This window comes from Brachyistius frenatus, unplaced genomic scaffold (assembly GCF_029030835.1).
Source record: "Brachyistius frenatus isolate BFR_SWC_R1_liver_20210118 unplaced genomic scaffold, ASM2903083v1 Contig_427, whole genome shotgun sequence".
Taxonomy (NCBI): domain Eukaryota; kingdom Metazoa; phylum Chordata; class Actinopteri; family Embiotocidae; genus Brachyistius; species Brachyistius frenatus.
Window position 1 is genome coordinate 165,873 of NW_027211026.1, and position 13,639 is coordinate 179,511.

A 13,639-nucleotide genomic window follows, 5' to 3' on the forward strand; every position below is an offset into this window, starting at 1 on the left:
CCTTAACACAGCGTCTCCTGGACCGCCATTACAGTTATTCAAGTTTAAGTGTCACGTCTGGCTGAAAGAACGTAAAATACAAGTTTCAACAAGTATCCTGAACACAAGTACACAAGTACCATCAGACAATGAGTATAGACTCATATAGACTGTTTCTTGTCAGATTGTGATTCAGCCAACACCGGGTAACTGAGAAGGTATTTTCCAGAGAATTAGAGGTTTTATACCAAAAAAATATGACATTAAGGTATTGAAATTTGACTTCCGTCTGAGTCACGATTGCATTTGAGGAAACACAATGATGACTGAGCCTGTGGTCGACTGGTGTGTATGTGGCAACATCTCCGGTGATCCTTCTGGAAATCAATAATGTATAACATGTTAGGCATCAAAGAGAGGAATGTTTGAGAGCGTTGTTTGTGTTTCTGACTCGATCTGATTGGAAACCAGACGATACTACGTCCCAGCCACCGTTAGCGGAAACCTGTCAATCAAACGGACACGCCCCCAAAATCACTGCATTTTAACGTTTATTTTATAATGAATGATGGGATTATTTTCAGATGGACTGCCAGAAAGCTAATAAGGAGGAGCAACTTTGGAGTTTTTTGGAGCCGACCTCTAGTGGCCATCGGTGGTATTGCAGCTTAAGGCACTTCCACATCGGCTTCATTTTTCAGACCCGGAAGCTACGAACACTTTTATGTAAAGTCTATGTTCACTTCAGTGTGTGACAAAGGCTCACACAACTTAACTGAAAAAAAGCTGTCAGATGTAAAATGACACACGTTTAAGGGGTGCAGCCAGATCACAAACTTTTTAATATAAAAATGTCAATAAAAGTGTTGTGGCTGGTTTTCAAAGCACGTAATTCCACTTATTGCAATATTAGTTTAGTCGTGCAGTCTTATTCTCAGAGTGTTCTTGATCACATGCTGCTCTGCTATAAATGCAGCAATAGCCCAGGGCAGTGCGTACTCCAGAGTCACCAGTCCTCTCAGGTTGTATCTGTAGCCTGAATAGTCCCAGGGACAGGCCCCCAGCAGCCTCAGCCCCACCCCCCAGCTGAACTCCCAACAGTAGATGAACACGGTGTAAATTGTCAGTCGCACGGGCAGTGGGTGATGCCGGGACAGCAGCCGGGCCCGCAGGCTCTCCATGAGGTAGATAGCGGTGGCGTACATGGGCAGCGCCCAGAGGCTGCTGTGGCCCGGCAGCTTCCCGTCCCGGGTGCTGCACCAGTCCCACAGAGCCGTGAAGGCTACCTCACAGAGGCAACCGTGCAGCGCGTACACATAGAGACGGACGACAGCGGGGAGAGGACGAGTGTGGATGCTGCCGTGTGGTTGTGGGGCTTCAACACCGGTCCCTGCAGCAAAGGAACAGAAATATGTGTGTGGAAAGTTTTTGTAAGATATTTGGAAAAATATGACATGTTCACAATTACACATATGACATCACACTAACCAGTTTTAAATATGTTTTGCAAAGATTTATTAAGGTAAGAGATGCAGTTTGATTTATATATAGGTAAAATCTGAAAAAACTAAATGTAAGTAAATTACAATTCCCATTTTATTATAAAATATGAAGATGAGAATTTTATTCGACTGCAAACAATTACTGTGCTTGGCTAAGAAACAACTGTAAAACACAACTCCCGATAAATGCAGATGCTGCCATTGTTATTTGCGGTTTTCAAGCAGATTAAATATACGACTGACATTAACTAATGACCTTCAAAAGAGACAAGAGGTGGACTCCATTAGCGTTGGACTGAGCTAGGCTAGCTGCTCCCTGTGAATGTAATGCATGCTGATCAAAATAGGGAATTTAGGAATTAAATTGAAAACTCCTGCAACAATTGCACCAAAAATGTATTACCTTACTGAGAGGTTATGTTAAATCAATAAAGGGGTTGTTTCAGTCATTTTTCTTGCTAATAATTAAACTGGTTGACATTTTTTATCATGAATTTCTCCACTCTAAACAATGACCCTTCAGCTTTTCAATGAACTACTTTTAAATGAGTACAATTACTAGATTATTATATGAGATTCAACACAATGTTTCTGTAAATCAGTCATGCAAGTCATTGCTTTTACCATGTTCATCAATTTAACACAGGTGATATTAACATATTTATAAATTTGGGCAGGTAAGATTATTATTTTTGCTGGATTTCCTTCCTCACATTAAAATACCTCCCGAGTGTATGAAGTCCTGTTTCGTCAGAGTTCGTCCACGGGACGCAGCAGTGATCCTGCTCTAATGTGGATTAACAGGCTGATGGCCGTGCTTAACAAATTAAAGGCTTGGAGAAAAACGGCAGCAGATTTTCATGCTGTGCTAGAAAACAATGTCATTTATCAAAGCCTGTCAGTTACAGTGGGTGACTGTCACTGTCAGTTATTTCTCCTCAAACAACAACACCATCAACAGCAGTTTAACATTAGCATTGAACTCAACTCCATCACCTCACTATTTTACCTCAGTGCAAATAAAATAGGTATACATTGATAATAAATCCCACCTTAAAGCCTGAAAGTGTGTCATTCTGCAGTCATTAAAGATAATATTAAAATGCAGTTATAACACTCACCTGGGTCATTACTACCTCGCGTTCTCCTCACATTCAGGTTTGTAGCTTCCATCCCTGGCCAGCATATGGGTCTCTGTGCCTTTGTAATCCCTCTGCTTCCCCATGTGTGTGTGTGTGTGTGTGTGTGTGTGTGTGTGTGTGTGTGTGTGTGTGTGTGTGTGTGTGTGTGTGTGTGTGTGTGTGTGTGTGTGTGTGTGTGTGTGTGTGTGTGTGTGTGTATGCGTGTGTGTGTGGATCTTGGGCTAAACATTAAGCTGATCCATGTTATCAGAGAGAGACAGTGATGTCTCTGTCCCAGGCTGAAACCGTGAACCGAGGGAGAGACCCAGGAAGCAAACCTGGACCACCTGAAGAAAGAGTGTGTGTTGAACCAACACTAGTATCGATCCCACATGAATGTTCTCTTTTAAGCATCCAGTAAGTGTTAAAATAAGTGTATTGATGCGTGTTTTCAAAAGGGAAACCTCATTATAATACATTATCTGAGTCATGTTGAGTGTCAGATAGGTTATCAGGGAGCCACAGTACCTGGGTGTGTCAGAGAAGCTGGTCGAACATATACTCATATTGATCGATGAACACGTTGACTCTGGATCTGTTTTAAATGTACACTATGTCCAGTTAATTGCGAGCTCTGCTGGCAACATGACTCAGAGGATGGTGTTGTTGGCGTGTCGGATGTTCTTTCCACGACTTTGGTCCAAATTAAAATAGCTCAACCACTCTGCTGTGGATTGAAACCATTGGCTGTATACAAAAGTGTTCGTAGCTTCCGGGTCTGACAAGTGAGGCCAGATCCACAGCTCACTTTTCCCCTGCTTGTCCGACTATGGTCACTTCTGACACCAAAAAAATAAGATGGCTGAAAATGCTGAGCTTGAGACTTCAGAACGGCGGTTCACAAACAACGGCTGACATCAGGATTGGTTGCCGTGAGACTGAAACTCAGACATTTGTAGTTCCCAGAAGATAATGGGACTATGAATTTATATGAATAAAATTCAATATGATAAAGACATTAATGTTCCCATCAGAATAAAATGTAATCACTTTAGTTTTTGTCTGCGACACAATCAGGTCAAATTTGAATTTGTCCAATAATAATAATTGAGATCCCAAGTCATGCTTAATATTTAAAACTAATTAGGAAAGGTTAGCATGCTAACACATTAACTCAAACACCTGCTAAACATTAATATGTTAACATTGCAATTGTCAGTATCTCAGCTGTTAGCATTGAGCTCAAACCACTGGGGCTAAATACAGCCTTGGATTTAGTCTTGTCCAAGTATTACCTACATTTCAGCAGCCTTTAAATCGTTTTCATAGTTATGTTATCTTGAATTATGTTACATTTAATTCCTCTAATTAGTAATTAGTTCATTACAGCATTTGAATGACTTGGAGATTTAAACCATGTTATGATGATCACTATCATTTCTAATTATAGAAATGAGGAAGTGGTGTATACTCACGAAACAATTACACCAAAACTAAGAGAGATTTGTACAGAAAGCTGTCAACACACAAGTTAATACATCCACTAAAAATATGGGTGCAGAGCTCTAACAGACATTTCCCACATGCACGTACACAGTGTAACTACAAAGTGTAACTGAAAGCAGATGTTGGTCGTGACAAGGTGACACTGCAGGGTCTTTGTGTGTGTTTGTTTTGTGTGTGCTCTAATAAAACAGTTGAATGAATGTCAGACCTCTGGATCAGAGTCCAGTGATTCTAGCAAACACTCCTTTAGGGCCGTGAAAGGGGGCTGAACCGCTGCTGGGGAGTCAGTGACCATAAAGTTATCTGACAGAGGTGAGCTGTGGTGATTCAGTGTGTGTTGCATTGTTGTGTGCTGAGCTGTTATCAAAGAAAGTTTGTTCAGGTAAATCAACTTTGTCTCTCTCAGAAAACCCTCCGTTGGTTGTTCCAGTCATCGAGACCGTGGAAGAGTTGTACCGGTACACCGAATGCACCCAAGTTACATTCAAATTAGCCAAGAGAGAAGATAATTGGATGACACAATCAAATTTGAGGTTCAGACGACATCAGATGTGATGCAATGACACAAAATGAGATGTCATTCAAGTCAACAGGAGAAAGGACCAATGACTTGAAAGTAGATGGGATTAATTAGTAAGCAGGAGACTTTATATAAAAGTGTTTGTAGCTTGAAAAATTCCGCCGATGGAGAAGTGCCTTTAGCTGCAATACCACCGAGTGCCACTAGAGGTTGGCTGTTGTTTTGGTGTCTCTTTGTCGTCGTTATTTGTCTCCAATTGTTTTATGTCTCTTTTTGTTCGTTTCGTCTTTCCTTGTTGTTTTGTGTCTCGTCGATGTCTTATTTCTCTCTAAAATATATTTAGTCACTTCAATCTCTGGTCCAGGAGTCCCCTCAGTAATCCAATGATAAAAGTATGGAAATATGGGGCCATGTGGGGCACACAAGTACATGTCATACAGCAGGTACAAAATCAGCAATAAAGAGAAATGTATAAATGCGGATATGAATATACTCATTAACTTCACATCATCTACCCTGCAAGTCAAATGATCAATAACTCTCTCAAAATGATTCTGCTTTAAAATGAATTAAATCTTACTCAGCATCACACCAATCTCGGTCCTATTAAAGCCCCATAAGCACGAAAAAAGATCTAGAGAGTCACAAACCTGCTCTTACAGGTCTTTGCACAGTTGTTATGGGCCTGTTGCAACAAGCCCTCAGAGCAAAACAGCTTTTACTGGAATACTATATCAAAGATCTAATCTCAGTCGATCACTTTCACTACGCGAGAACTCTTCATCCGCTGAACACATTAATTTAGCATTGACAACTGGTGAGTACTGAAATCTTTTGCTGTTGCTTTTAATGTACTCTGTATTATAAATGTAGTTTGAATTTAAACCCTCTGGAATCTGGAAAGTCTTAAATCATTTTTTTAGGTAAAAACATACAGCAGATGTGTACTGAAGTCATCTCAAAACTTTTATTTTGCCAGGAAATGTGCCTGTTTTCTTACTTGCTCAGGAAATGTGTCTGCTTTCTTACTTGCTGAGAGTTACATACCGTCTTATGTGTCCACTAAATTTCAAAGCACAGCTCGTGGCTAGTTTACTCAGCTTAGAATAACAACTGGAAATGGGAAAACAGCTAGCTTGCCTGGCTCTGTACAAAAATAACAAAATCAACCTACCAGCAACTCTAAAGGTTGCAGGTATTCCTCTGGCTGTCTGGCAACACTGCAGAAGGTCACTGCCACCAAATAATGCCTCACACATGCTCATAGTTTTTGCACATTGTTTTTTTAATGGATTAAACAACAATGAAATATAACATGCTGATTAGTGATCTTAAAAGGTGATGGACGGTTGATTTTTTTTTTTTGCATTTCCAGTCTGGTGATAACAATAAATTAATAATTGAATGTACATTTACATTCAGATATAGATAGATAGTTACTTTATTAATCCCACAAAGGGAAAAAAAATTCGCAACAGCAGCATTATAGACACAGGTAAAGAAATAAAAATAACAGAGTAAAAAACATTAAATTTTAAATATGAAAATGCACAATATATACAATAAAATAGAATAATATTAAATTAAACTAACTAAACAATAAGATGCAAAATGAGATACAGTCAACAATTAGGTGCATGTATGTAATGTATCTAAAAATGTTAAACTATTGATTTGACTCGGTACATAAAACACTTTCTTTTCTCCTCTTTAAAGGTTTCAGGAACACAAGAGATCCGACTGCACTCAGCTGAGATGGATTTAGTGAATGTTACTCCTGAGGTTGTAAATAAAAGTGTTTTGCATTGTCTGTCCCATGAAGTACATGCAAGAAATTGGCTCGCACTAATCGTCTTGATCATCGAAATTATTGTGGGCCTGCCGGGAAGCGTAGGAGCATTGTGGATTTTCTGCTTCCGCATGAAGGTGTGGAAACCCCACAACCTCTTCCTCTTTAACCTGGTTCTAGCCGACTTCCTGCTCCTCGTCAGCGTGCCCTTCCGCCTTGACATCCACCTGCGAGCGGACAACTGGGTGTTTGGACAGGTCTGGTGCAGCATCAACCTCTTCATGCTGAGCGCCAATCGCTCGGCCAGTATCGCCTTCATGACAGTTGTGGCGCTGGATCGCTACTTCAAGGTGGTGCATCCGCATCACGGCATCAGCCGGATGACTTCAGTTCAGGCGACCTGGCTCACAGTCCTCATGTGGACTGCTGTGATTGCTCTTCGGATCCCGCTGTTGACCACCGACCTGCTCCACCACCATGGCAACGTCACACTGTGTCGCAGCTTCAACACCTACAGTGTAGTCCCGGTGAAAATCAAGGTACATTATGTGGCCTTCATTGCCGAGTTCTTCCTGCCCTGGTTCTTGTTGCTGTTCTGCTCTGCCCAGATCGCCTGCCACCTGCATCAACGACAGATGGACAGGCACGAGAGAGTACAGCGCGCCATCCGAGCAGTCGTGGTGATCAGTGCGGTGTTCACCTTCTGCTTCATGCCCAGTGTCGTCACAGGTCTGGTGGGGATACACATCAAGACGTTCTACCCCACGGACTGCCCCCTGTACTACCAGTTCACCCAGCTCTTCAAGATGTGCATCAGCCTCACCTACCTTAATAGCGCTTTGGACCCCCTCATCTACTGCTTGTCCAGCTCCATGTTTCGTGGGGCCCTCAAGAGTGCCGTCAACTTCAAGAAGAATGTCAGACTAGCCAACAGCGTACCCCATAACAGTTGAAAGGCTAAGATTATAAGGCATAGATTTCTACACGGATAGACTCCAGAAAAAGGTCAAGTGCGCTTGCAGAAAATGATGAAGACTCTGCTGACTTCTGTGTAAGAAGTAGAGTCCATGAACTGTGTGAGGTTGGATTTATTGTAACTGACTGAAACATTGTTGTGAGGATTAGAGCAGAAAATACTAATGGTGGTACTGAACATCAATTCAAGGACATTTGTCCTTCAGTAGTTCATGTATCAGCATGCGAGTAAACTAAAACAACACAAGACAAGTTTTGAAATACAGAAAATGCTCAATTCTATCAGTTTGCCACCATATTTGAGGTGGCTGGTTGATACATTTCAAATAGAACAAGACAGACCATCATATAAGATACATCGAAGCATACCATATTATACTTACTGTCATTCCTATGTACTTCACACATGTTTTGAGTTTCCACAGTTAAAATACTGGATTTGATTCTTTAATATCTGGATGGTTTTTATTTACTAAAGATATATCTTGTTAAATTTGTCTCTTCTATAATTTTGGATTATGATTAAAGTCCACACTGTTTTAGCCTATTTATTAGTTATCCTATATGTTAAGGATTATTAAAAATAGGAAAATCCTTATACAATAATCTGTTTATTCAGTAATTCTGAGATTTTAAAGCTTTTCTCTGAGTCGCTTGTGTAAACTAAGGAAACAAAGGCAATCAATTTAAATAAAATAAGTATTAATTTAATTTAGTCTTTGAACATTACGTAAATCAGGACATATTTTTTATTAATTCGCATGTTATTTATGATGCATATGATTTATTTCTGCAACATTTATTACATCTATTGTTATGTTTACTGCAATTTCTTGTAATTTTCCCTTTTATCCAACACATACCTTTCGCCGTGCTTCAAACTAATCATACAAGGATGTAAGTTGTTTGAATGACAGCATTAACATACCTCTATGCTGGTTCAGTTTAAGGATGTCTGATTTTATAGGCAAAATTGTTGTGAGGAAGAATTGCACAGAATTGTTTTCTTTTTTTTATTAAAAATGTGCAAATTGCTATTGGCTTATATTTTTCACGACATATTTTTAAAACTGCAGCATGGTAGTCTGAACTAATCTGTTTAATTTGTCTAATGAATTTCAAGTTGAATTTGTAAGAATTTTCTATATTGTCATATCCCCAACATGGTGCCAGGGGTGGTGTACAATCTTGCACAATTAGTGAATCACATTTTTAAACTTTTGAATGATTTGTAACCAGCATTAATTCAGTGTGTATTGTTCTTTTTTTTTTTCCCTCTCTGCTATCATATAACACAGTGTTGAAAGTTGTCTGTTCTCACCCAATGCGAGCAGTTTATACTGATGGTTTTCAAGCAATTCTTATTTTCATAATGCTCAGACTCCAGTTCCCATAAACCTCTCTAATTCATTAACCGTAGTTTGTCATTTTAACACTTGTTAAGAAAAAAATAAAAAAAAAATCCAATAAATAGCCTAAAACCAAAAGGGTGCCTAAACAAAAATATTTCTGTAAAATATTTTACTTTTTGTGATTGTTCAATTATATATTCCATTTGAAGTGAATTGGATCTCACATGTAACTGTATTAATTAGTCTCTGTTTTGCTGTTTCTATGGCATTTTGTAGATTTGGTTTTGGAAAATGTTATATTTAAGATAACCATCATTATTACTGTTATTACAAAGAGACTCAATACAATATGATGTAGACGAACATCCAAACTATTTCGTGAAATATTCAGTTTTAGAAACTTCTAAATGGTTTCCTCTGCCTCTCCATCCCTCTCCTGCATAAAGGAATGGAAACATGGTGGAAATTTAATTCTGCTTTGGAACAGCATTTCTCCACAATTGGTCCTGTAATCACAAGTAATACTAGAACAAAAAGAAAATTAGTTCACAAATCCTACCACAATACTTACAGACCTAACTGTACCAATTTAGAGTTCAGTTATTATTTGAGTGTCTAATATTTACTAACATTATGTCTAATATTTTGTGTATTTTCAAAAATGTGCAGCCGGCAGCAGCAGTATTTTTTCATCATCGGTGTCACTTCATATCTAGCGTGTGCAGAGACCACAGCAGCCTGAGTGATGTAATAAGTGACACAGAGTCTCTCTGAGTATCAACAATCTGTTCTTCTTTTAGAATAGTCTTGAAGCTTTCAAATCATCATATATCTGTTTTGTTTCTAACCTATGCTTACTTTTTACATAACTTAACTGCAATTTAGCATAGATTTACATGCCCTTATAGAACAAATGTGCTTTAGGAATCGGGTACTGGGTGGAAAAGTTCAACAACTAGTTTGGAGGGCAAAGTGTCCTCAAGCCAAAAATATCACAAAAATCATGAACCTTTTGAGATGAATCCTTCTGTCTTTTTCTCTTTACTTACTGATGTGCACGTTTTGTGTCAATTTAAAGTCCATCAGACCAGTTTGTCTGCGAGTCAAGCACACAGAAGTATTATTTTTATCATTATGACTTTCATTCTGCTTTCTATTTTTCTTCGACAGAATTGTATATTTAAGCCAAACAGTTTATGGCTCTGTTGGCAGTTGTTCAGACTGATACATCCCCAGGCTGGACTCCGTCCTGCCCAGGAACCCATTTTGGGAGATAGTCCCGTGCACGGGTTTAATATGTTCGGATCACAGTCTGGAGAAACAGCCAAACCCAGAGTCCAATCAGTTAACACAGTTTCACCCTGAAGCACATGGAGTTCTTGTTTTTAGCCTTTCAAGGTCCCGAGACATCAATATCCAACATTTAATCTCATGAAATACACAAAAACCAAACTCATTCAGTTTGGTATTCACACACATATACACTCATAATAGATACAATAACACTATTTTTTTTTATTTTTTTTTTAACAGTTGTTTTACACTAACTGTACAACTAAACTGTACATTTAATTTGCTAGATTCGTTTTTAGGTTTATTATTTCCATTGTTGTTTTCATTATTTTTTACTACTTGTTAGTGTCTCCATTGTGCTGGGTCTTCCCCCCTTTAGATGCGTGTTGTTTATGCTTATTTAGTGGAGCAGAAACTTAAAGCTTCATTGAAGGGAAATACTCAATCACATTAGCACATTATTACATACATGAATATTTAAATTATGGTTAATATGCTGTACACACTCACACATTTACTGCCCGTAAACAGAGCTGCAATCACCGGGTCTCCTTTTATTTGACAACCATTCCATGTAATTTTAAGCGTGGAGTCAGGACTGTCGATTATTACCAATTGACATTGTCACCGCAAAACTCACCAAAACGTATTCTGCGTAGTTGTGGGAATGTTTATTTTTATGCGAGACCAGACTCGCAGACTCTCTAGTGAAACCTTTTTTTTTTTTTCTTTTTAGGCTCTGCAGCCAAACATTTTACTGTTATCTTTCCCTTTTACGACATCCACCCCTCAGGGCACACGCTCACAAACAGGTCTTGGCTGCACTAAGACAATGATGAAATAACTTTTTGTACCAGCACGTCTACCCAAAGAGTGCACCTTACTGTTGGCATCACTGACACCAACTTTACTTCATCCGCTTTGTTTTCAGAGTATATTTTAATACTCATCTTCAAAAGACTGTGTCTTGTGACCAACTATTTATGTATATTATTATTATCATTTTCACATTTAGATTGCCAAAGATTTTTGAGCAAATTTTACAATTTCGATTTTCCAGATTGTTTCATTTGTAAAAATTTGCAATCCAATTCAGATTTTTTTTTTTGTATCCCATCAAACAATGACATGGCAGGAGAGAAAAATCTTTGCACTTACCAATCTTTGATGTTTTGGGACCCTGCCGACAACGGCATTCTGTGATGGGAATCGTGGAGATGAGGTGAAGAAGATGGTGGATACCATTCTGGGTGACAACGTAGTGATGTTTATTGGCATCAGCTTAATCAAGGAGTAAGGCCACAACGTGTGCCCAGTTAATAAAAATATCTGTTAGTACTCTCACAAGGGCTCACGCAGAATCAGGCAGTATGTCCACAATGTGACCAAAATATACCCTCATCATAGAAAGTTAGTTAATGAGGATGGGATGTCCTTCATGGGACCTTTTCCCGACATTCAGGGATTCAAAGGAGTCTTCAAAGTCAGGCGTGACCAAGTCAGGCATTTCATTGACACACACAAGTAATATTTTAATGGGAATAAATGCTTCTCTTGGTAGAGAATTTTCATACATTTTTTATTCTTCGACATCTCATTTGTAATTCACCTTTGAGCATTTAATTGACTGGAAATTTAATTCATTTCTACTTTCTGGGTCAGTTGTACTTTAACAAAGAAACTGGCAGCATCCAGTCATATTTAAAAAGGGTATATGTATCTCATCTAGATTACCTCAAATAGAGAAACTGATGGTTCTGGTTGTCATAAGTGCTTCTCTTTGGGTTATTCTTGGTGCTGAACTTTAATCAATTTGACTTGATTGAAGAATTTCATGAATTCATTCATTTCTACTTTCTGGGTTAGTTGTATTTGATCAAAGAAATTGGGAGCATTGAAGTAATATTTTAAAGGCAATATGTATCACATCTAGATTACCTCATATAGAGACACTGATGGTCAACCTGGGGGCAAACATGTTTAAAAGGTTTAATCACGTGACCTATGGAAATGTAACTGACCACTCCTTAAGGTCTGATGCTATGCAAAAATTACCAGAGGATGGTTGTTTGTTTGCCATTGTATGGTCAATGGCTGGCCGTTATCTAGATCATTGAATATGTGAAAGAAAGGAGTGGTACTCATTCAAATGACTCCATTTAGTATATAACAGGGGCAAATGTGGTTGAGAAAATCCACTTCCAAATTGACTGGGACACCACACAAGATGCTAGAAAAAAAGGACCTGGACAAAGATTCAGTAAGTGTTTTTTGTTTTTGCCAGTTTAACTTGACAAATTCTACAGAATTGAACTGAACATATAAATTACTTTTGTCACATCCAGATTACCTCAAATGGAGACACTGATGGTTCTTGTTTTCATAAGTGCTTCCCTTTGAGATATTCTTGATGGTGAATTTTCATCAATTTCCAATGATTAAAGAATTTCACGAATTAGTCCTTTTCATTACTTTAACAGAAGCACTGACTTGAGTTCCAAAGACAGTAAGTGCTACTTGTTGAAGTGGTCTTAAGGGCATTTACCATCATTTGAACAATTCAGTTCAGAATTGAACTGAACATAAATTACGTGTCACATCCAGATTACCTCGAATGGAGACACTGATGGTTCTTGTTGTAAGGTCTTTTGTTTTTTTGGACGGAATTACACCTGCAGGGGGAGCCAAACCCGGATCTCTTTTTGGAAGGTATTACACCTGCAGGGGGAGCCAAACCCGGATCTCTTTTTGGAAGGTATTACACCTGCAGGGGGCGCCAAACCCGGATCACTTTTTGGAAGGAATTACACCTGCAGGAAGTGTTTCTGTTCTGAAACACTTCATGTTTCACTCATGAACATTTGGGAGGTCAGAAATTTATGTTCCACATTCAATTAGACAAGTGAGCCACAGGAGATGCCACATCAGGGTAAAACCATCTCACATGGTTGATTCTTCAAGGAAGAACCCAAATGAGCCCAAACGGAGTACCTGTGCTCCTCTGGGGACGGTGAGCTCACCTCCAACCTCTGGACCTTCTGCTGATGTGGTCAGTGTGGATCCAGCCAGAGGTCTGCGGTTGAGACATGTTACTCCCCACGCTGAGACGAGTCCCATGGTACCCACGCTGCAGCAACTGGTAGTAAGTTGGACTCTCGTGTCTCTTCTGGTTCTGACTCCTGTCTGTCTTCTCCCTGCTGCAGTTACCTACCAGCGCTGCAGCCTTTCTGCCTCACCTGTTTCCTGGCTGAAACACTCACCTGATGTCCAGCTTACATCCTGGGTTAGGGTCAGGGGGTCAGGGGTCAGGGTTAGTCATCTGACCACTGACTGACTGGTTGAGGTTAGAGTACATTTGCAGGGTCATAGCCATGTTAATTGTAATCTACCTGGTTGAGTTGTGGCACCAGGGCCAGTGTCTCCTAGGCAGGCTGAGGTCAAAGGTCACCATCAAGCAACAGGACGCTGGCCCAGTCACTTGTGCTCAAATAGTCTCTAGTTCAGCAATAAGAGATTCATTTATAGGTTCAGGCTGGGACGATGGGCCTCGGCCCAATTAAGAGGCCAGGGTCAAAGGTCATGAAGATTTCCCTGTCGTATCC

At 39.4% G+C, this 13,639-nt stretch overlaps 1 protein-coding gene across 1 annotated transcript; it reads left to right on the forward strand.

Annotated features, from left to right (window-relative positions):
* The first annotated feature begins 6,383 nt into the window (after positions 1-6,383).
* Positions 6,384-8,427, forward strand: hcar1-3 (hydroxycarboxylic acid receptor 1-3). The gene has a single exon (XM_069725488.1). It carries the CDS (start codon positions 6,384-6,386, stop codon positions 7,368-7,370), a length of 987 nt encoding a protein of 328 aa, XP_069581589.1. The 3' UTR covers positions 7,371-8,427.
* The last annotated feature ends 5,212 nt before the right edge of the window (positions 8,428-13,639 follow it).